Source organism: Trametes versicolor (assembly GCF_000271585.1).
Source record: "Trametes versicolor FP-101664 SS1 unplaced genomic scaffold TRAVEscaffold_1, whole genome shotgun sequence".
In the NCBI taxonomy this organism is placed as follows: Eukaryota; Fungi; Basidiomycota; class Agaricomycetes; order Polyporales; family Polyporaceae; genus Trametes; species Trametes versicolor.
In genome coordinates, this window is record NW_007360321.1 from 2,888,058 (window position 1) to 2,908,202 (window position 20,145).

Below are 20,145 nucleotides of genomic sequence, written 5' to 3' on the forward strand. Positions count from 1 at the left end.
AGGATAGAGTACAGCTAGGCTACAGTAGAAATATTCCAGGAGTCCGGGGTATCTTCGTCGGGGTCATAGCCTCTCTCGGCGGACCATTCTTTCTCCATCTCTTTAATCAACTCATGAACGCTCGTCAGGGCCTCCGCCTTGCTCTCTAACTTCTTCCGCTCGTACAGCCATGGGCAATCCAGAGATTCGCACTGGACCGGCTCTGCGGGCGCAGTACCGCAGCACGAGCCACACACCAAATGGACGTTGTTCAGTTTCCTCTCCGTGCTGTGGACCCTTGACAGCAGTTCGCTGATCGTAGTCGCATAGTCTGACCGGCAGACCTCACACAGTACTGCATAAATAATGTCAGCGATGGCATGTCGCATCACACACGCCGATGCTCACCGTCTGGGGTCAGAGCTTTACAGATCAGGCAGTGCGAGCTGGTGAAGTGATCATCAATCTTGAACGCGTTCGCCACCATGTCGCTTTTCTTGTTCTTCCGGGGCGAGAGCGTGACATCGGGCTGGTCGACCCGCAGACTCTTCGGCATGTCGTCGAACCAGCTCCGGACATCTGCGCCGACGAGGTTGAAGATGCGCTCCAGTGGTGGTATCAGCACTCGTGAGATGTAGTAGTTCGCGTCCAGCCGTTTATAGCTGCGATATCATGGGAGTAAATGTCAGCCGGAGCAACTTGCAGCCAGAGGCACTGGACCAGCATACCTGTCTTGGAACAGATCGTGTGGTGCGGCGGCACGATCAACTATTCTCGACCCTGGTTCCCCTCGGGTGATCACATAAGGGATGCGCTCCCCGTATTGTGGTTCATCATTGGGGTCCTCAAGCATCCGGCGGGCTGCGACGGTAACACCCGGAGGGGGTGGCACCCTGTCGCTGTACAGTGTCATCAGAAATGGTGGCTATGAAGGGTAGCGAGGAACCAATCGCCAACCTGTATGTGCCCATCTTGACCTCCTTAGCGAAGATGAAATCTTGGATGGACACCTTGTTCTCTAGTATCCTGGACCATGTGCGGCAGCAGTACTCTTTGACCTGACTCAGATCCTGCGTACGAAACAAGATCCTGTCAAGGTCGTCAGCAATGGTATCTCGTGTTGAATGATCAGTACGTACTTCAAGCAAGTTTCTGTCATCTTCTGTTGTGCGGGTATACCGTCCCGGCGAACGGTCTCGATGCCCTTCGCATCGAAAACGGGTTCCTTGTCGTCAGGGTTCTCGAACTTGAAGCCGACGTATCGCTTCTTCGCCATCAAGACGCAAGGCAGGTAGACCTACACCATGTAAGCACATTGCGCACAACCCCGAGCGTTGTCAGACTGATTACTCACCTTCTCGAACTTCAGCTTTATTGGAGCAGGATTCATCTGGGTGATTGAGTCCGCCATGTCTTGTCCTATCCTGAAGGCCTGATCCTTCGTCTTTCCGGGCAAATAGATGAACAGCGAGTCGGTATCGCCATAAACAACCTTCGCGCCCCACTTCTTCGTAGAGTTGATCACACGGATGGCCTGTTGGATATCTTCAGTTATCAGCAGCGCTGAGATACAAATACACAGAGCACTGACCTTCTCCAAGGTCTCCCTGCCACTTTGCACGATGCTATCCGCGATTTCGACGGCAGGCATGCGCCCGGAGTAGGATGCGCTCGTGTACCCGTATGTGACATTGGCGATGAACTTCAGGCCCAGCTGGCGAGCATCGAGAATCCTGTGAAGAGCCTGTAGCAGCAGTTGAGCCCAAACCTCACGATACACATGCAGTCTGGGGGTCACCTTGTCGTCCTTAGCACCCTTCATGGCCTGCTTGACCATGACTCTCGTGTCAAGGAGCTCTGTGAGCATGCGACCTAGCAGGCCTCTGCGGACGGTTTGCTTGACATACATCATCCCGTTGGGAGCGACTGGCATAAAAGTCGTTTGTGAGTTTGATGATCTCGTGAACTTAGGGAAGACGCACCGTTGATGTAGTCATGGAGAGTCGCCAGCATGCCCGCCGGCTGACGAAGGTCGGTGACGCCAAACTTGAACTGGCCCTTGAAGTCCGTAACACGTCCTAAACAAGTAGAATAACAATAATTATAGGCGATCATGATAGAGGGGTATAGCGACTGGAAGTCTAAAACTACAAGAGGGCTGTTATAGAAGGCGGAGAGGGGTTCCATGATGAGCGGGATGCATTCGGCGGCGTTCTGCTTGCCGACCTGTGTGCGACCTTTGGGTGAGTGTAGGGAAAATGGGTGCATGCGGAGGACCTACGTCTTGTTTGCTCGGCGATATTAGTACAAAGTTCTCGGGCTTGGCGATACGGAACATGAACGACTCTACTTTGAATTGAGAGCCTCTGCTTAGGACGGAGAAGAAATCGACACCGAACACACGGGCGAATTCACTGGCGAAATGTGTGAGCGGCACGGATCATAGATGCAACAGGGACACCTACGCATTCTTGGTGACCACTTCGGCAACATCCAGGATCTCTAGCACCATGATCGTCCGCTGAGCGAAGTAACGGAGCACCCTATGCGCATGCTCTGGAACCGGACTGTTGAACCAACTTGTCACGGTTTGAGGACTGTACCAAGGAGTCCTGTCACAGATGTCAGACATGAATACAATTAAACATGCGCAGCGCACGTACCTCCGGCGCAGGATCTGGAAGACGACATTCTCAAACGTGTAGATGCTGAAGGTGTGCTCCGAGCGCATGATCCTCCACACATTCAAAACGTGTCGTCCGGTCACCTTGAAAGTAGACGTGGTCTGCATGCCCCACCGGTCCGAGCCGCCTCCCATATGTCGTGCCGGAGCACGGGAGATCTGCTCGCCCACATCCAAGCCGTATGAACGTCCTCTTGCGGTGAGATAGCCCCAAGAGCCCGCTTGCACCTCCCATCCGGAGACGATGTCCGGATCTAGCTCGAGGACGATGTCGATAAGCCGATTGAGCAGATCGAGCTCGCTCTCCACAAATTCAGCCTTGATGTTGCGCAGACGTCGCGCATTGAGCTGTTCGCTTTCTACAGCGATCATCCCGTAATCACACATGAAGGCTCCTCCCCCTTCGGTGTGATCGGAAGTATGCAGCGCATAGAAGATAGCCGCCATCTCATCTTGGTCGGGATCGGGCACATGGTCTCCTTTGGAAGGAGCTGAAGACGAGTTTGAGCTACGTCAGATACTGGCATTTAAACAACTACGTACCAAAAATTTCCACTGCGAGGACCGTCATGTTTTGCCTCTCGCGCTTTGCCTTGTCATTGCGCGGTGCAAGGGTACTTTTCAGACCGTAGGGCCTCTGCGTTGGTCCCTCAATCTGTGGGCCGCAGTTTAGTAACATCTATGGAACGAAACGATGGATCATGCAGTACCTGTGATGAATCCTTGGTACGCGTCGCCCGCACATTGGGACGAGATGCCTGTTCCTTCAGCCACTTCCGCGCCTGCTTCGCACTGGGAGGGGCGCTTGCATACTCCCAACCCCATACCCCCGTGCCATCAAACTCTCGCGCACTGTGGCCGGTCACCACGGAGGGCGCGCTCTCGTCCTCCTTCCATTCCTCAAGATTGGCGATACCATCGCCGCCCTTGAGATGGAAGACTAGTCCTGCGTACTCCCTGGGTCGTTCTGGGGCGTCGCTCTTCTCTGAGTAGTATGGGTTGCGGTAGATCTTGCTCGGGATTCCCACCTGCTCTGTACTCTCGACAAGCTCGACAGCAGTCGGAGGGGCACAGGCGTAGACGTAGCAATCTCGTCCGTTGTAAAGAGAGGGCCCAGAGTGAGGTGTCAGGTGCTTCGACTGATATGAGGACTTGTTGTTGCTCAATGAGGTTCCGGATGCAGCGTTGGCCGAACTAAAGCTGGAAGCGGCTGCAGCTTCTGCCTCTGCCGTCTCCGGAGGGCTAAGCCTGCGCCGCTTCGTAGGCCTCTCTTCTGCGTCCACTGGCGTAGAAGGCCGTTTCGAGGGTACTGGCGGCAGAGCATTGAGTGTGATATCCGTCTTAGAGTTCGCAGAGGCGAGAGGCTGAAAGATGGACCGTGGTGACCGAGTGGATGAGGCACCTCCGAAGATGTCCGTGTTCGCTACAAGGGGCTGGGGTTGTTTCTTGGGTGTTGTAAAAGGCGATTGCACTCCGTATGGCTTGCTTGGGGTGGACCAACCTGGAGTGTATCGACGAGGCTAGATAGCGAGTTGATGAACACACGTAGGATACAGGGAAGACTGTATTTACCCTGTAATTGTTCAGCATCATCCTTCACGATGTATTGAGGTAAAACACTTACTTTGTGGGCGTCCTCGGTCCGCCAGACACCACCGACGAGGAACGATTACGCGACGAGGGCCTACGCGTCATGAGTATAGTGTGACGCAGAAGACGGATATGCTTACTTCGCAATCTTGGACCATATAGCCTTGAAAGGATTCGCACTCTTCGAAGGAGATGGCGAGGGTGATGGGAGCCCGTCCTCGCCAGAGTCGAGGAATGGATTCTTCTCGCTAACATGGTATGAGTTGGGTCGCTGCACAGGGGTGGCGAGCCGCACACCTGTCTTCTTGGTCGCCATCAACTGACTGCAAACCAGGGAGGGGGCCATCCTCGAGTGCTTCTTCGTCCTCCTGTAACGGATCGTCAACCTCAGGCTCAAGCTCCTCGTGGCCTTGCACATCATTCTGCCACTCGGCTTCCTCTCGTTCCATAATCTTGCTCATGGCCTGACTCCCCAGCATTGCTTCGTCGACGTCAACTTCTTCATGCCCGTTAGTGTCGTTAGTGCCGCTGACTCCTTCGGCGGCGGCAGTCATCGCGGAGGGCCCGTACGGGTTCTGCTCCTCTGGATTTGATGGTCCGCGTTCATCTCCCCCGACCCCGGCGGTGTCCTCCAATTGAGGTCTCCACGTCTTGTGCTCGTCCCCCCAGAGTGCCTCGATGCTCTCGAACGTGGTCATGACCCACTTCTCCCATGACATGCGTGGTGGAACCACTTCTCTCCCCCGTTCCCGCTCAATACGCTTGCGGATTTCGTCCCACCAGCGTGCCTCCGCGACCCATCCAGCACCAGGTCCTCTCGAATTTGCGCTTAGGTCCTTCGGAATTTCGGGGGAGGGTGACAGACCTTTGGTAATCCGCCTCTGCCGTTCGTCCTCCCATAGCTCACGAACACTCAGCACCAACGGCTCTGGAGGGAGCAGTGGTGCCGGGATGGTCAGCTTGTGGTGCCAGTTGCGTGCCGAGAGCTTGCAGCGATTCAGAATGTGGGGCGCAATGGAGTCGACCTCAAGCGGCATGCGCGACTGCCTGAAGTGTGGCGAGATCTTGAATGTCGAGAGCGTCTCCGCAAGTTCTACATCGTGTTCGTTGCCGTCAATTTGCTCGTCGGGACTCCGCTGCCAGACGTCGCCGAGATCAATCCAACCGCAGCCGTACAAGCCAAAGTCACAGAGAAACTGGAGGAGGTACTGGATGTGGCTCTCATACACGCGAAAACGCGTCTTCATGATGGTTCCTGACTGCATAATTGTGACCGCACGGTTGACGAATGCGGGGTCGGCGATGTGGACCTTCAAGAACGGCGCGTAGTTGGCGTGGAAGCCATAGAAGTGCACGCCCTTGACTAGGACGATGGCGCGCACGAACTTCGACTTTGCCGACAGTGGGTTGCGTTTCAGAGATATCGCAATGGCGTGATTGAGCGAATGTTGGAGCTTAGCGATGTAGCGGTTCACTGTGAAGAGGGATGAGTGCCTTCTCCGTATAGGGTTGCACCACACTCACCAATGTCGGGGTGCATCTTCTCTAGATACTCCACGAAGAAGTACGGGTATACTTGGTGTATGTGGACACATGTTTTCAAGCCAAGAGATGAGTCTCCGTAGATTCGTATCACAGGTACTCGGTGTAGAGACGAGTGGTCAAGCGGCCCAGGCGGAGCCACAGTGTAGTCGATATGGTTGATCCTAACGCGCAGGGGTGGTGGTTGCGAACCAAGAGACATAGTCAACACATGGCATACGTTCTAAGCTGGAGAGGTGTGGGATGGATACAAGAAGAGAGAAGCTGAAATATGTACAGCAAAGGAGTGAGACAACGATGGTGGAAGCAAAGCTCGGCCGTCGCAGACGCGCGACGCGTCGACAACCGACGCGTCGTGCGCACGTGCCATTATACCTGTATCATCGGCGCCAAACTCCACGGATCCTTCGACCAGCTTGCCGTTGCACATCGAGGTTCACAACTTGTGGGGATCCATCCTTTGCAGCTACAGATACATCGACATACAGCTTCGTGACTCTTGGTTTCTCTGCATACGCGATTTGCTCAGACCTTGACAGACAGGACCTGCTGACCCGACCATGTCTGGCCCGGTTCAATCTTGACAAACCCGCGGACATATCCAGGCTCGACGCAGACATACTTCTCCCTGTGTTTCCGAGAATAATGCGGGGTGAGCTGACTGTGATTTTGTACAGACGTTCAAGAACGCACCATCCACCTGCCTCCATGTCTCCAATCTTCGAGCCAGCTTCCTGCTGCGGGTTCCACACCACCACGTCCTTGAGGTTCGTCGCCCTGACCTCGATTGCACCGCTAGGCCAGACAACGTCGTATCTTCCACCTGCATCTTCGTATACGGAGTCGGTAAACTTGTTCACATCGACACCTGCGCGGGCCTCCAACTTGGGAGCTGCACGAGCCTCCTCGGTGGCCTCGGTCTTGTCATAGTAAGAAATGCCAGACAGAGGAGAGATGCGGACATCGTTCGCGGGTGCGCGGATATAGTTGTGGAAGAGAGCCTGGAACTCGAAGGGGGCTGTCGTCGAGAGACCGGTGTGCTTGACGTGTAGGCCGGTGGTAAGTTGATGCTCTGCGAGAGTCACGACGTATTCCAACTCGAAGGGATGGTCGAATTGCGCCTTGATGGCGTCGTTGGGTGCAAGAGCTGAATATCGTGGTGTAAGTACCGTCCTCTTTGTCGCTGCCGATGACTTACTGAGTTTCACAGATACTCCTGCCTCATTATCCATGACATTAGCCCCAAACGCCCAGACGTTGTTACGGGCGAAGCCATGCTGCGACAGCTTGGCATGGTCTGGATGGGTGGGTGCGCCGAAGGCAGGGAAGACTACGGGGATACCTCCTCGAACCGGCTTGCTGCCATCGAGTGCTGCTTTGCCGGACACGAACAGGCGTTCGGTGGGCTGAGGGTTGGTCGGACTTCCTGCCTTCCAAGAGATCACGGTCGCGCCGTAATACAAGATCTCTGCGGAGGCACCCTGTTAGACCAGTCATTGGCTTCAGTGCTTTATCGATGAGATGTGCAGGTCGACCATACCTTCGGGTGTTGGAGGACTACGCGATCGTCTTTTTGTAAGAGAGGCATTGGTGTCGGTGTGCTATGGTCTCGAGTAGGAGTGGGCAAATGCAGTCGAGGACAAGCACGTTGCTAGCTACAATATATACGCTGCTTACCGCTGCTCTGTGCTCAGCGACCGGCATCCTCTCCCACAGCCAGGACGTCATCGTGACCGCTATGGAGGGACACGGGCCGGTGCCCGGCAGCCTGCCCTGAAGTCGCGGCATGGCTACTTTCGCGCAGCTTTCGCATTTCTCTTTTCTCTCCCATCATCGCACCCCTCTCCCGCTCCGTGGTCTCCTTCGACGTTCTCGGTGCGCCGGTGCAGGGCCTCTGTCGACCGGGGACCTTGGCTAGCTTGGGGGGCGATCATCCCGACTGCAAAGCCGGCGGCTCGGCCTTTCAGGTACTCCCTGTGAAGGCACTGGCGACTCACCACCGTCAACGGGCCTAGCGTCTTGACGCTGCGATCTTTATGATCCTGGACAGGAACCTCGTCGTTACACACCGAGACCTCCGCTACGATCCGCCAAGCCCTAGTGTATTTGGCAGTCTCGAGCCGAGCGTACGAGGTGGCTCATCGAGTCATTATCGGCGCTCCCGACTTCAGTTATGCTGAAGTCGCGAGACGTACGTCAAAAGAAATAGGCAACCAGAATTCTATCTGCACGCGTTGACTTCTCCGCCGACCCGGGGTCGCTGACTCTCTTGGACCGAACGAGGCGTCATTCGCATAGAACTCGAACATCTGTGCTTGCTTGTGTGTGGTTGGGATTGCCCTTCGCCCTAGCGTCGCCCTTGTGGCAGAACACGGTGTAACTACCGTCGATACCGTCAGAATGACGACGACGATGCCGACTTCGCCGGTCTCGGGTGAGCTGTACGAAGACGTTCTGCGTCGATCGGCAGCTTGCGCGCCCTTTGTGGTGCGCCCCGGGACAGAAGGCTTAGAACGCCAGACAATCCAAGGACATCTTACTGGGCCGCTTCGCTATAGGACGCTCGAGGGTCTCACGGTCTTTCGAGGTCCCCGCATCCCCGCTAGGTTGCACGAGGCTCAACACCCAGCAGGTCCTTGGACGGTACGAAGTACCACGCAGGTCGCCGGACCTGGTCTCGATGAGACTTCGCTCGACGGAGCATACGGACGCTCGATTGGAGCAAACGCTCAGATGGAGCATACGACGCTCGAATGGAGCACAGCACGGATCGTGTACGGCGCTCGACGGAGCAGCCACCGGACGCTCGCCGGAGCAGGTTCGGAACGCTTGAAGAGCGTATACGGAACGCTCGAATGAGCTTGAAAGTACCTCTGCTGGGGGCCCCGGAACATGCGTGAAAGCTCCGCGCTTTCGCTGTTCTGTGAGAAGCGCTGCTTCGCCTGGGTCGCGTACCCGAGATTCCCAACTCTCGTGTTGGTGGTGCGTCGGAAGAGTGGACGCTGTCCTCTTCTTGGATGTCATCTGGTGGCGCGAGAGGTTCGAGACATGTGCGCATGTCCGTGCGTCGGGCTGCACGCCCAGCGGGATGCCCTGTTCAACCTTCGCGCTGCGGATCCGCCTGAGTGCGGTATCCAGCGGCGTCGGCTTCATGCCGGCAGCTGGGTCGGCCCTGCTGGGTCGACTTAGTTAGACCGCATAATTTTTGGACTCCCCTTCCTTCTTCGCGAGGGATAGCGGCGACCCGTTAGCTGCGTCTTCGGATGCAGATTTGCGCGGTCGTCCGCTCGGTTTCGTTTGTTGTAGTGGGTATTTGTAGTTTGTAGACAGATGTAGCCATAAAATACATGTTTGATATGATGTCAATGCGCTGCGAATGTTGTCCAATCCGCGTGTCCTTAAAAACGACGACGCGATCTGTGCTAAACCGCGAAAGAAGGGAAGGAGGTTGGTAGTGCGAATGGAATGGGCGCCCGTGGGGGGCGCTATCGCAGTGAAGGCGCGCGTGCTCGACTCCAAACAAGGTCATCAACGCCTCGATTTCGTCCCAGCTTGTTCCATTCATCCAATCTGCAGTCTGCCCTCCAGCTTCCGTCTTCCAACGTACCCTCTGCTTGATCCGTGCGAATACTGCACCTCTCCAACACTTTCATCCGTCTAGCCAACCTCGTCGTCGCTGGAGCACCACCCCATCATGGACCCAGGATCCTCGCTAGATGATGTCCGTCTCGCTCTCTAGCATGATGTATGCGAGGACCTGCCATACTCAATACCATGACACGCATAGATTGCCCCGATTGCCATTCTTATGGATGAGCTTCGGTCAGAGGACGTCCAGCTGCGCTTGAACGCCATCCATCGGATATCGACGATTGCGCTCGCACTGGGCCCCGAACGCGCACGCGATGAGCTGATACCCTTCCTGCAAGACTCGGTGGACGATGAGGACGAGGTCCTGCTGGCGCTCGCGGAAGAGCTCGGCCGCAATTTCGAGGAATACATTGGCGGACCGGAGTTCGCGCACGTCTTGTTGGGTCCTTTGGAGAACCTGTCTGCGGTGGAGGAAACGCTGGTCCGCGACAAGGTGTGTAACTTTGACCTCCCGACGTGTAGCGGCGCATACTTGTGCACACTTGCGCCTTTGTATCTTGAGCTTACATCCGCACTCCTAGGCCGCGGAGTCGATCACCAAAATATCCAGTGTCTTGAACCAGGCACAAGTCGAGCAATTCTACATCCCCCTCGTGCAGAGGCTCTCCCACGGCGAGTGGTTCACGTCCCGCACGTCGTCGTGCGCACTCTACGCGCCCGTATACGACAAAGTCGCCCCCACCGTGCAAGATGACCTCCGCCGCGCATTCGCCGCGCTCGCCGCGGACGACACGCCCATGGTCCGCCGAGCGGCCGCGAAATCGCTCGCGGTGCGTGTTCCCGTCCGCTTCTGTGCATTGCACGGCTCTGATGCGCGTCGATTCCCCGTCCCGCATACAGCCGCTCATCAAGAAGCTTTCCAAGCAACATGTCCTGACCGACGGACTCGCCATGTACAGGAAGCTCCAAGCAGACGACCAGGACTCCGTCCGTCTGTTGACGGTGGAGGACTTGATCGCACTCGCGCAGCAGCTCTCGCCGCCGGAGGTGAAGACGCAGCTCTTGAAGCAGATCAGGCAGACGATGACGGACAAGAGCTGGCGGGTGCGCTACATGGCTGCGAGCCACTTCAATGAGGTGCGTCCTTTTCGGCTCGCTTGCATCATACACGGCTTATGTTTGCATGGAAGCTCGCCGAGGTCGTCGGCCAGGAACTTGTGCGGGAAGAGCTTATCGGCCACTTCGTCCAATTGCTGAAGGACAACGAGGCCGAAGTGAGGACTGCGGCTGCTGGTCAGATCCCAGGTATGGATATACGCTGCCCTTAATTGGGTTGTTCTCACTACGTCACTGCGGCGGTAGGCTTCTCAAAACTACTCGAGAAGGAGGTCGTCCTCGCTCGCATCGTTCCTTGCGTGAGGGACCTCTGCCAGGATGTTTCACAGCACGTCCGTGCTGCGCTCGCCAGCCAGATCAGTGGCCTTGCACCGCTGCTCGGCAAAGACGCCACCATCGAGCACCTCCTCCCCTTGTTCCTGCATCTTCTCAAGGATGAATTCCCGGAGGTCCGGCTGAACATCATCAGTAAGCTTGAGATGGTCAACTCTGGTGCGTCTCCTAGCCACGATCCAGAGGACGGTGTTGGTGACGCACAGGATGGCGCTACAGTGATTGGTATCGAGCTCCTGTCCGAGAGCCTGCTTCCCGCGATCGTCGAGCTCGCGGAGGACAAGTCATGGCGCGTTCGCCAGGCCATCATCGAATATATCCCCCTCCTCGCCAACCAGCTCGGCAAGGCGTTCTTCGACGAGTCGCTCGGCAACTTGTGCATGTCCTGGTTGGGCGACAACGTCTACAGCATCCGCGAGGCCGCAGCGATCAATTTGAAGAAGTTGACCGAGGTCTTTGGCGTCGAGTGGGCAAAGGAGCAGATTGTTCCGAAGGTGGTGGGGATGGGACAACATCCTAACTATCTTTATCGTATGACTACTGTGCAGGCCATCATGGTCAGTGCCCCTCTCTCACATGTCTCATCTTCGATTGACAGTTTGTGCTGATTGATATGTATAGACGATCGCGCCGTCTCTCACGCTTGAGATTGTTCGTGGCGATATCCTCGAGATGTTGCTTCAGCTTGCGGGTGACCCGATCCCCAACATCCGGTTCAATGTCGCCAAAGCCCTGGAGACTACCGCCGTTTCCATCGGCGACACACCCGAGGGCGCACAGCTCGTGCAGCAGAAGATCGTGCCCGTCCTGGAGGCGCTGAAGAACGACCAGGACGCCGATGTCCGGTTCTTTGCCACACGGGCGGCCCAGAAAGCCCAGGCTTTGGAAGCTTGAGGTCAGTGATGCACCATCGAACCCGCCGATATTGGTCGGATGTGGCTGACGTCGGCGGAACATAGCTTGAATGCGATGCGTGAGTACGGGAAGGACGCATACCTGGCGGCGTATGCCCGTCTTTCGACGTTTTCCCTTCCCCGAGCGGCCTTTTGTTACTTCGTTGTTCCCATAGTGTCCCGTATGAAGCGCTTACAAGACCCGAATGAACGAACTGTATTCTACGAAACGCTCGGATAAGGCGGCCAATGGAGAGAAGGCCCGACATCGCCGTCGTACGAGAGCGTAGAAGCCGGTCGTCGAGCGATCGACGACGACGGTATGTACACTGACGATCGGGTGTGGGGGACAACGACGTGTGTGGCATCGGCGAGGAGGCGGCAGGCATAAATTGGGTGGCCTGGGTCGTCCCGCGCGCCGACGGCGGCGGTCCCGAGTGATTGCCTTTGTCCATGAGAGACGGGTGGATCGAATCGGGGGCCGCAGATATGCCGCATGCACGGAGTCTGTGTCGGACTTGGCCTGGAAGAGGCAACGAGCGCCAGCGTCCCTCGCAACCGCGTCGGCCTGTGTCCCGCCCTCATCGCGTTCTGTCATTCCAATCTTGCTGACTCCCGCACACGTTCGATGCTGTGTGGTCCTCCACTTGCACGCTGCGGTCACTGTCCGCTGCAGATGGTTAATCTACAGATGATAACGGCGGCGTGCGCCGTCGAGGAACCTCTTGCTGGCCGTTCTGACGAGATCTTTCGAGCCGACTCGCGCCTATGCATCAGCTTGGATCCCCATACGCTCCGAAGCGTCACAGGCAGCTTCTTTGGAATACCCCGCCCCGCGACCCCGTTGCCGAAACCGCCAGGCACAAGCACCATGCCAGATCGAGGACGTTCCTCCCTCGACTTCCCCGTCCTTGTCCTCGACGTCCTCGACGTCCGCAGCAGGGGACAGCGCGGCGGGGCTATTAAGAGCCTGGGGCGTCCTCGAAAACATGGCAAACATGCGGGGAGGCTGTAGAGCTGTCCAATGCAGCCATGGTCCCCAACATGGATGTTCTTGACGGATACTGATGGCCGGCGAATGAGCGGATGATATCAGTTCCGTAGCGTGTGTGACCTCCTCCTGCCAGTCCCCTGGGTTCTGCAAATTGGCCTTGATCGGCCGGTACGTATATAAGCACGCATCCGGCCCTTGTTGTGCTCTCCAGACGTTCCGTTTCCTTCTCTCTCTCATATCCCGTCCTCCCCCTCCCCGCTCCTGGGTCCCCACGGTCTTTGAAAATGACGCTCTTTGCACGTCTTGTAGTTGTCGCCGCCGCGCTCCCGTTCGCGCTCGCCACGTACGGTTCTGGTAGCTCCAGCTCGTCTTCGAGCTGCAGCAGCTCCGAGTTCTAGTGAGTCCCACCAACCACCCTCTCCAAGCGCCCGGTCTCTAACCGAGCTACCCTAGCTACTCGGCGAAGTCCTGCTGCCTGCCCCACGGCGGTGTGTCTAGCCCCCCCAAGCCCCCGAGTGGCACTTCGTGCCCCTCCGCGTGGTACTGGCACACTGGCAAGAGCTGCTGTGTGCCCGACCACCCGCCTACCAGCTCCTCGCCCCCCTCTTGCACGACTGGATGGACTTGGGACTCGACTGGCTACCACTGCAAGCCCCAGGCTACGACCTCCGCTTACCACCCGCCTACGCCCTCGACGACGGCCCACACCACCTCGATCCACACTACCCCGGCGCCCACTACTTACCACGCGACTACTTCGACGCACACCACTCCCGCTCCCACCACGTCGTCTTCCACCGACTGCCAGGCGAACCACTGGTAGTACGTACACATTTTCGAACGCCCGCTGCGGGGCTGCGCTGATTAACTGCCAACAGCTGGAGCCCGAAGTCCTGCTGCCTGCCCCACGGTGGTACGCCTAACCCGCCCTCGCCCCCGAGCGGCTCCTCGTGCCCGTCCAACTGGGAGTGGAACTCTGGCAAGAACTGCTGTGTGCCCCACCACCCCGACCAGCCCCCTCCCCAGTGCAGCAGCGGCTGGGGCTGGAACGACGGCTCGAAGTGCTGCAACCCGCACAGCACGACCACGTCGTCCACCCCCAAGCCGTCGAGCAAGCCCGGCTCTGGTGGCTACGGCGGTGGCTACGGCGGCAGCGGCTGGAAGCGCAGCCACAAGTCGCGCACGGTGTCTCTTTGCCCCGACTCGCTGGAGGCTTGCCCTATCATGGGCCTCACCGGCTTGAGCGGTGACTACGAGTGCGCCGACACCCGCAACGACATTCAGTCGTGCGGTGGCTGCGCGTCCACCGGTGCCGGCCAGGACTGCACGACCATCGACGGCGCTTGGAACGTTGGTTGCAACAGCGGCAAGTGTGTTGGTACGTAACGTCAATCTTCCACGCTTCCTTCTTCCCATGCTAATCGCCGTGTAGTTCTCACTTGCGCGGCTGGCTACAAGCGCTCCAACAACGGCTCGATGTGCATCAAGCTCTAAACGCTTGTGATCGCCTCCCAGGAGTTTCGCCGCAATGCGGAGCTCCCGACCGCATCGCGCACCACACCACGACAATTTTGGTTCGACCGCCTGAAGAACCGCCACTCTTTCTACATCACATTCTCTACTGCTTACGAGGGGTTGCAATGATACTGAGCTCGTATATTTAACAGTACATTTGAGTCAATCATGTTGTTCGGACACTTGGACTGTCGCATACACTATCTGCGACGAACTTGCACTTGCTTCGGTATCATCCTCGGCGTCGGGACAGCTCTTACACCACTACGCTACCGCCCACATACCAGTCTGGGTGTCCCGCACGCACCCGCGCATCCACGCATACTTATTTATCTTCGCGATTCAGGCTTCGATATTGTGGAGGGGAGTTGTTGGACCTTGTAGGACGTGTTGCCAAACATAGCTCTATGCGAATGGAGATCTTTAGGCGATGCGCGCCTTATTATGCACTGCTGGCTGTCGTCCTTGCTCGGTCCTTGGCCGTACCCGGAGCACATCATGGGAGGTCCGAGGCCGCACCCGAATAGCAAACCAAACAACTCCGCGCGCCGTGTTCGTATTCCCGGCACGTGGGCCGAACGCGTCCGCCGCGGGGACCAATCACACGCGCTTCTCGGAATAGAGTTCTGTCCCGTTTGGGGGTATAAGTAGGAGGAGAGGTTGAAAGCGAACCCCAGTGCGTCTTGCCCTCCACGTTCGCGTACATCTCCTCTCTAGCTTACCTTCTCTCTATCCTACAGCATCCTAGTCTCATAGCGCTAGCCGCTCCTGTCGCCTAATCTAGTCTCGTCCCCCGCACTCGCTCGTACTCCAGCCATGCCTGCCTTCTCTCGTGCCGTCTTCTTGGGTCTTCAGGCTGCAGCCTTGGTGTCGCTGGTCGGCCAACCTTTCGCTCCGTCTGTCGCACTGGCTGCTCCGCTCCCGATGCCTCTGATGCCTCACCTCGCGGACTACGCTGCCCAACCCCCGGCTCGGACGAACGCTACGATGGTGCACCACTCTGAAAACTCTGCGCTCGCTGGGCGGGAGGACGTTGCGGTTGTGCCTCACACCACGTCCCCCGTAGTTCCCCGCGAGAACGACGTCAACACGAACATCCTCAACAACGTCAACATCTTGAACAACTGGTTCGACACGATGCAGGGCCACTCCGCAAACCTCCGTGAGCTTCTTCTTTGAATTGAACCCCGAACGTCTTTGCTGATTATGAGGTACAGAGCGGCTCGCGTCACAGGCATCTACCCACCGAGACGATGCGGACTTCCGTACCGAGACCGTCTCTGAGGTTACTTCCTACCAGGACGGCCTGCTCGGATTTCAAAACGTTCTGGCTCAGCTTGGCGCCGACAAAGGCCTGGAGAACTACGACCGCTCCAACGAACTAGAGACACTGCTTAAGGATCTGGTCAACTTGTCGAAGAACACCCTCAGCTACATCGACGAGCTCGTGTATCAGATTCCGGTGCTCGGGCCGCTGTTGGGACCCGGTGAGCAGTTCACGCTCGATCTCATATGCTCGTAATGTCTTACTAAAACGCTGTGGCAGTCGTATACCAGATCAAGTGCATTCTGGATGATGTCTTGAACGCCGTCGAGAACCTCACGGATGCGATCCTCAACGCAGTGCAACCCCTGCTCGTCGCACTGATTGGACAAGTAACGGCGGCGGCATGTGGCCTCGGTATTCAACTAGGATCGCTTTGCCTGTTGGTGTAGAGGGGGGGGGAAAGGTTGGATGACTGTGCATAAGGACGTTGATCTTTACGACGCTGTACTCATGTACGATACTTGAATGGCTGGCCCGTTTTGTATAAAATCGTCGTCGTGTTTCCACACCGTTTATCAGCTATGTCGTGACCGTGCACGTCGGCGTCTGCCAGCCATACCGTCATTGTAGTGACGTACAGGGCGTTTAACACCAGTTAGACAAATTCATGCTTGAGTTGCTTCCGCGAATGTTGAAGAAGATTATGCGTAGATGGATACACATGAAAGAGACGGCGATCTGAGATAGATTGCGCAGCTGAGATTACTCTTCGACTACCCATCGTTCTGCCAAGGGTCCAATAAATGGTATCTGGAAATGTACCAGACCGTTCCGTGCTGCGTCGATGTATGCTTGCCAACTGTCGGCGTGATTAGCGCAGGGCTACAGAACAAACTGAGAAAAACTTACGCCATGTACAGAGAAGGGATAATGAGCAATAGTGTAAGCACAATACGGAGGAACGAGGGGAATAGGAGAAGAGATGCCAAAATGCGCAAGATGGCGAGGGGTGTGGTGAGTAGGGCTGACTGGTACGCTATAGTCAAGTCCTCAGCGTCCGTTTCGCCCCAGTAGCCACCGCGAAAGGCAAGGAGCACATACCGTGAAAGCGTACGAAATCATTGTGGGTCTCGGTAATAAGCAGCACGAGCGCTGCAACACGATATGGCGTAAGAGCAGTCTCTCGACGGCGTTGTGCAGGTACGAACCGGATATGGGGCCTAGCAGGTAGGCAAACGCTGCCAGTAGGTCAACTCTGAAGCCGTAGCGCGTCTCCCACATGTTGTTTGGGTTCTCCGCCTCCGCATCTTCCACTGCGCCAAGCCCGCCCGCCTGCGATGTGTTGAAGGTGGGTATACCGCCCGATTGGTAGGACGTGGGTTGCTGCGCCGGAAACCATGCTCGCGACGTGTTCTTGGAGCCTGACGCAGCGTAGGCAGGGTCATCTGGTGGAGGGGTCTAGATGGGTTTGCCGGAGTTGTTCAGCGACCAAGCCTTCGGCCTAACAGAGGGCCAGAATGCTCACATAGGCGGCAAACGAGGCGAAATGCGAGGTGTTATTGGTAGCCATGATAGTGGGAAGACGGCGAGTATGGTCCAGATAATAAATACAAAGCGATAGACAGCGGGGATTACGGGGAGGATCCTAGACCTTAGGCTGGAGCAAGTGCGCGCAGTACAGAGTACTGCGAGGTTGGAGACGGTCCGGTACTTAGGAGGTAAGCGCCGGAGCCGGCTCTCGCTTTGGGTCTATTTGGCGCTGTTCCCACATGGGCGATCGGGTGTATTGCTGTGTTTGGTCAGCAACACCGGAGCACTGGCAATCTTCGACGGGCCCACGACACCAAGGTAAAGGACCAAAAAGCGGGTATACTAACAATGGTGAGTGCTGTCCTATCGTGCTGCTGGACGTCCGGAGGAGCGTTGGGAGAGGTTTTGTGGCGAAAGAACGGCTGGATGAGGCTGGATGGATGATTTGGCAGGCGGATGTAGCCTGGCGGTGGAATGCCCTCGGACGACCGAATGCTGACGGTGTTCTTCCCCCTCCCCCCTCTTCCCCGTCTATGCAGGCCGACACCTCAGCACCGGTGACCATCCGCACGCGCAAGTTCATCACGAACCGCCTCCTGGCGCGCCGCCAATTCATCGTCGATGTCCTCCACCCCAACCGCCCGAACGTCTCCAAGTCGGAGCTCTCGGAGCGCCTCGCGGCCATCTACAAGACCGACAAGCTTCGCGTGGTCACCTTCGGGCTCAAGACCGCGTTCGGTGGTGGACGGAGCACTGGCTTCGGCCTGATCTACGACGACGAGCCGTCGCAGAGGAAGTTCGAGCCCAAGCACCGGTTGATTCGGGTATGTTTACCTAGTATCCAAGTCTGTCGAAAAGCCCTGACCGTTTTCTTTAGTCTGGCCTCACCACCGCACCACCGAAGACGAACCGCAAGCTTCGCAAGGAGCGCAAGAACCGTGCGAAGAAGGTGTGGCATATTTGCTCTATCCTCGTTTGCTCTATCCTCACCTCCCACTCTCTAGCTCCGTGGCACCAAAAAGGTCAAGGCAGCCGAGCCCCCCAAGAAGGGCAAGTAGTGGTTGGGCGTGTTGTACTATTCCCTGGGCCCTATCATTTTTGCATTGCATGTTCGCACCACGCAAAAGTTGCTCGCAGCTGTATCCTATCGCGTATGCCCGCTTTCATCTCCTCCTCCAATGTCCATGAACATTATGCGCATGCGGATATAACACCCTTTTGCCTGGCGGCGAACCACCGAATTTTCGCAACCCGAGCCCATGAGGTTTTTGAGAACGCGCAGCCGGCGCAGGGTCGTATTAGGAGTGCACACTACATGTTCGGGTATCATAGCTAAGACAGGATATGGTCTACAGAGGAACCAGCAAGGAGAGCCAAAGCAACGAAAATACCCGTTCAGAACCCCAGCTTCTTGTGAATGATGTCGGGGTCCTCTTGGTACTCTTCCGCAGACACCCACATCTGAGAACCCAGTGAGCGACGCGTAGTCGGGGAAAAGTGCAGCGACATACCTTCTTGAACGTATTGAGACCGGCCAAAATAGATCCACCGATCCATGTAGAGTACTTGCGCTCTGGGGGAGCGTAAATCTTGATCTTTACGTCCTTCAACGCGAGCTTCTTGACCTCGTTCAGCAGGCGATCACCGAACCCTGTGATACAGTAAGAAACCGAAGGCACGGGTACGGCACACTCAAGGAACAGACCTTTGCACAGTGTGCTACCACCGCTGAGAACGATGTTGGAGAACAGGCTCTTGCGCAAGTCGAGGTCGACTCTGTTGATGGAGTCGACGACGACCTGATGTACGCCAGCGTATTCCTGCCCGATCAACTCGGGGTTGAAGAGAATCTCTGGTGCGCGGAACCGCTCCGGGCCAAGCTGCACAGTGTTGCCGTCCGGTAGGCGGAACTCCTCGCTGCGCCCCATCGAGTCCTTCTCCTCTTTGGCAGGGTTCAGCGCGACGTAGCAGCACTTCTCCTTGATTGTTCGCACGACTTCCCGCTCAGCAGTCGTGTGCAAGTGGTGTCCCGATTTCCTGAGGAGCAGTTGTAGGTGGTCCGTCACGTCCCTGGAACATCCGGTGAATAATGTGATACGCGTTTCAAGTACTTTTCATCTTACCTCCCCGCAACGTCTACTCTGCGAATTGCATGAGGCATCGAGAAACCCTCAAAGACGGGTACCGCATGCGTGACACCATCGCCCGAGTCTAGAACAATACCTGTTGTTCGGCCAGAAGAATATCTACGCGTTAAGAGTGAGCATCTGGAAGCTTGCAGATGTACGAGGCGACGCGTCAGACTCACAGTGACAATACAGCTTGGACGGATATATACAGAGCGGGAACATTGAATGTGTCGAAGAATATTTGGGCCGCAACGTCGCGATTGTGGCGAGGATTTAGCGGTGCTTCCGTTAGCAGTACGGGATGCTGTATCGATAGTTTCAGCACTGACGCACGTACAGTTCTGCGACACACGGGCGACGTACCTCTTCGCTGAGCGTGCCCAACTCTTCTGCATACACCCAACTCCATATTCGTTCCATGTCGTCCCAGTCCGTCACGATCCCGTGTTCCATTGGGTATTTGATCTTGAGTAACCCTCGGGCCTCTTGCGCCTTACGTCCGATGAAGACGTCCCCTTCTAGCGCACCAGCCATGACGCGCACATGCTTTGGCCGGCCCACACTACACACCGGGTGGAGGTGTGTCAATTAGCACGGAGACATACGCGTCTCAATACACCGCTAACCGTGAAGACGCACAAAGACGGAAAGAAGCATTTCGGGTGGTCTTGACCTGCGAATCCAGCCTTGATTGTCCCAGAGCCCTGTATCCAGACACAGTACTTGAGCTCAAAGCAGAGACAGACACATGAGCGGAGGTCCACGAACATTGTCGATCACGACAGGCTGGTTTGTGAGGACATCCTCGAACTCGGTCGCCATCCTGAATTGCTGACGCGATTCTCTTGGTGTCTCGCGTGCCTAGTCCGCCGTAGGTTAGATTAAGGTAACGAAGCAGTAGGGTAGGCCGTGTTCGGAGCGGGAAGGCGGGCGGCCAGCCAAGCGAGGTCCAGGTGTGAGGGGAAGTCGAGAGACGCGCGTTT

General features: G+C 56.7%; 9 protein-coding genes across 9 annotated transcripts; 5 read left to right on the plus strand and 4 right to left on the minus strand.

The window, feature by feature from the left end:
- Positions 1-14: 14 nt before the first annotated feature.
- TRAVEDRAFT_42080 (DNA-directed DNA polymerase) lies at positions 15-5,996 on the minus strand (the record flags this gene model as incomplete). The annotated part of the gene is made up of 19 exons (XM_008033992.1): positions 15-334; positions 388-641; positions 708-878; positions 937-1,068; positions 1,119-1,276; positions 1,334-1,513; positions 1,571-1,723; positions 1,778-1,905; positions 1,962-2,205; positions 2,261-2,393; positions 2,445-2,591; positions 2,643-3,153; positions 3,206-3,317; positions 3,373-4,107; positions 4,164-4,224; positions 4,287-4,346; positions 4,393-4,500; positions 4,550-5,726; positions 5,777-5,996. 19 exons carry the CDS (start codon positions 5,994-5,996, stop codon positions 15-17), a joined length of 5,004 nt encoding a protein of 1,667 aa, XP_008032183.1.
- Positions 5,997-6,025: 29 nt separating this feature from the next.
- On the minus strand, positions 6,026-7,463 carry TRAVEDRAFT_159203 (galactose mutarotase-like protein). The gene is made up of 4 exons (XM_008034845.1): positions 7,335-7,463; positions 6,993-7,275; positions 6,488-6,941; positions 6,026-6,422 (listed from the first exon to the last, which is right to left on the minus strand). The coding sequence occupies exons 1-4, from the start codon at positions 7,380-7,382 to the stop codon at positions 6,320-6,322; spliced, it is 888 nt and encodes a 295-aa protein (XP_008033036.1). The 5' UTR covers positions 7,383-7,463; the 3' UTR covers positions 6,026-6,319.
- Positions 7,464-7,642: 179 nt separating this feature from the next.
- TRAVEDRAFT_25774 (uncharacterized protein) lies at positions 7,643-9,131 on the plus strand. Its single transcript, XM_008033666.1, has one exon. It carries the CDS (start codon positions 8,195-8,197, stop codon positions 8,651-8,653), a length of 459 nt encoding a protein of 152 aa, XP_008031857.1. The 5' UTR covers positions 7,643-8,194; the 3' UTR covers positions 8,654-9,131.
- Positions 9,132-9,488: 357 nt separating this feature from the next.
- On the plus strand, positions 9,489-11,728 carry TRAVEDRAFT_16673 (ARM repeat-containing protein; the record flags this gene model as incomplete). The annotated part of the gene is made up of 7 exons (XM_008033557.1): positions 9,489-9,515; positions 9,582-9,878; positions 9,967-10,215; positions 10,286-10,522; positions 10,576-10,690; positions 10,748-11,391; positions 11,456-11,728. The coding sequence occupies 7 exons, from the start codon at positions 9,489-9,491 to the stop codon at positions 11,726-11,728; spliced, it is 1,842 nt and encodes a 613-aa protein (XP_008031748.1).
- Positions 11,729-12,960: 1,232 nt separating this feature from the next.
- On the plus strand, positions 12,961-14,676 carry TRAVEDRAFT_62170 (uncharacterized protein). The gene is made up of 4 exons (XM_008034278.1): positions 12,961-13,118; positions 13,175-13,543; positions 13,600-14,099; positions 14,154-14,676. The coding sequence occupies exons 1-4, from the start codon at positions 13,006-13,008 to the stop codon at positions 14,213-14,215; spliced, it is 1,044 nt and encodes a 347-aa protein (XP_008032469.1). The 5' UTR covers positions 12,961-13,005; the 3' UTR covers positions 14,216-14,676.
- A 547-nt stretch (positions 14,677-15,223) lies between these two features.
- Positions 15,224-15,952, plus strand: TRAVEDRAFT_111332 (uncharacterized protein; the record flags this gene model as incomplete). The annotated part of the gene is made up of 3 exons (XM_008034846.1): positions 15,224-15,398; positions 15,454-15,723; positions 15,783-15,952. 3 exons carry the CDS (start codon positions 15,224-15,226, stop codon positions 15,950-15,952), a joined length of 615 nt encoding a protein of 204 aa, XP_008033037.1.
- Positions 15,953-16,265: 313 nt separating this feature from the next.
- On the minus strand, positions 16,266-16,961 carry TRAVEDRAFT_110103 (uncharacterized protein; the record flags this gene model as incomplete). Its single annotated transcript, XM_008034847.1, has 4 exons — positions 16,266-16,362; positions 16,413-16,539; positions 16,605-16,655; positions 16,712-16,961. Coding segments are annotated over 4 exons (525 nt in total), but the record flags the coding sequence as incomplete, so codon positions are not given.
- A 492-nt stretch (positions 16,962-17,453) lies between these two features.
- On the plus strand, positions 17,454-18,271 carry TRAVEDRAFT_25777 (40S ribosomal protein S24). The gene is made up of 3 exons (XM_008033667.1): positions 17,454-17,857; positions 17,911-17,982; positions 18,038-18,271. The coding sequence occupies exons 1-3, from the start codon at positions 17,567-17,569 to the stop codon at positions 18,089-18,091; spliced, it is 417 nt and encodes a 138-aa protein (XP_008031858.1). The 5' UTR covers positions 17,454-17,566; the 3' UTR covers positions 18,092-18,271.
- A 56-nt stretch (positions 18,272-18,327) lies between these two features.
- On the minus strand, positions 18,328-20,110 carry TRAVEDRAFT_25778 (actin-like protein). Its single transcript, XM_008033668.1, has 8 exons — positions 19,931-20,110; positions 19,802-19,866; positions 19,526-19,724; positions 19,342-19,466; positions 19,157-19,279; positions 18,739-19,103; positions 18,545-18,684; positions 18,328-18,494 (listed from the first exon to the last, which is right to left on the minus strand). The coding sequence occupies exons 1-8, from the start codon at positions 19,982-19,984 to the stop codon at positions 18,429-18,431; spliced, it is 1,137 nt and encodes a 378-aa protein (XP_008031859.1). The 5' UTR covers positions 19,985-20,110; the 3' UTR covers positions 18,328-18,428.
- Between the last annotated feature and the right edge of the window lie 35 nt (positions 20,111-20,145).

Bases quoted from the DNA above. Each gene is read 5' to 3' on its own strand.
- TRAVEDRAFT_159203 (XM_008034845.1), bottom strand. From the start codon at position 7,382: ATGCCTCTCTTACAAAAAGACGATCGCGTAGTCCTCCAACACCCGAAG. The intron at 6,942-6,992 runs GTAAGTCATCGG...CACGATATTCAG, and splicing joins AGGAGTATCTGTGAAACTCA to CTCTTGCACCCAACGACGCC. The intron at 6,423-6,487 runs GTGCGTTCTTGA...TCGGAAACACAG, and splicing joins GACATGGAGGCAGGTGGATG to GGAGAAGTATGTCTGCGTCG.
- TRAVEDRAFT_25774 (XM_008033666.1), top strand. From the start codon at position 8,195: ATGACGACGACGATGCCGACTTCGCCGGTCTCGGGTGAGCTGTACGAA.
- TRAVEDRAFT_62170 (XM_008034278.1), top strand. From the start codon at position 13,006: ATGACGCTCTTTGCACGTCTTGTAGTTGTCGCCGCCGCGCTCCCGTTC. The intron at 13,544-13,599 runs GTACGTACACAT...AACTGCCAACAG, and splicing joins TGCCAGGCGAACCACTGGTA to CTGGAGCCCGAAGTCCTGCT. The intron at 14,100-14,153 runs GTACGTAACGTC...ATCGCCGTGTAG, and splicing joins CAACAGCGGCAAGTGTGTTG to TTCTCACTTGCGCGGCTGGC.
- TRAVEDRAFT_25777 (XM_008033667.1), top strand. From the start codon at position 17,567: ATGCAGGCCGACACCTCAGCACCGGTGACCATCCGCACGCGCAAGTTC. The intron at 17,858-17,910 runs GTATGTTTACCT...CGTTTTCTTTAG, and splicing joins CCAAGCACCGGTTGATTCGG to TCTGGCCTCACCACCGCACC. The intron at 17,983-18,037 runs GTGTGGCATATT...CCCACTCTCTAG, and splicing joins GCAAGAACCGTGCGAAGAAG to CTCCGTGGCACCAAAAAGGT.
- TRAVEDRAFT_25778 (XM_008033668.1), bottom strand. From the start codon at position 19,984: ATGGCGACCGAGTTCGAGGATGTCCTCACAAACCAGCCTGTCGTGATC. The intron at 19,725-19,801 runs GTGCGTCTTCAC...CCCGGTGTGTAG, and splicing joins AAATGCTTCTTTCCGTCTTT to TGTGGGCCGGCCAAAGCATG. The intron at 18,685-18,738 runs GTCTGTTCCTTG...ACTGTATCACAG, and splicing joins TGGTAGCACACTGTGCAAAG to GGTTCGGTGATCGCCTGCTG.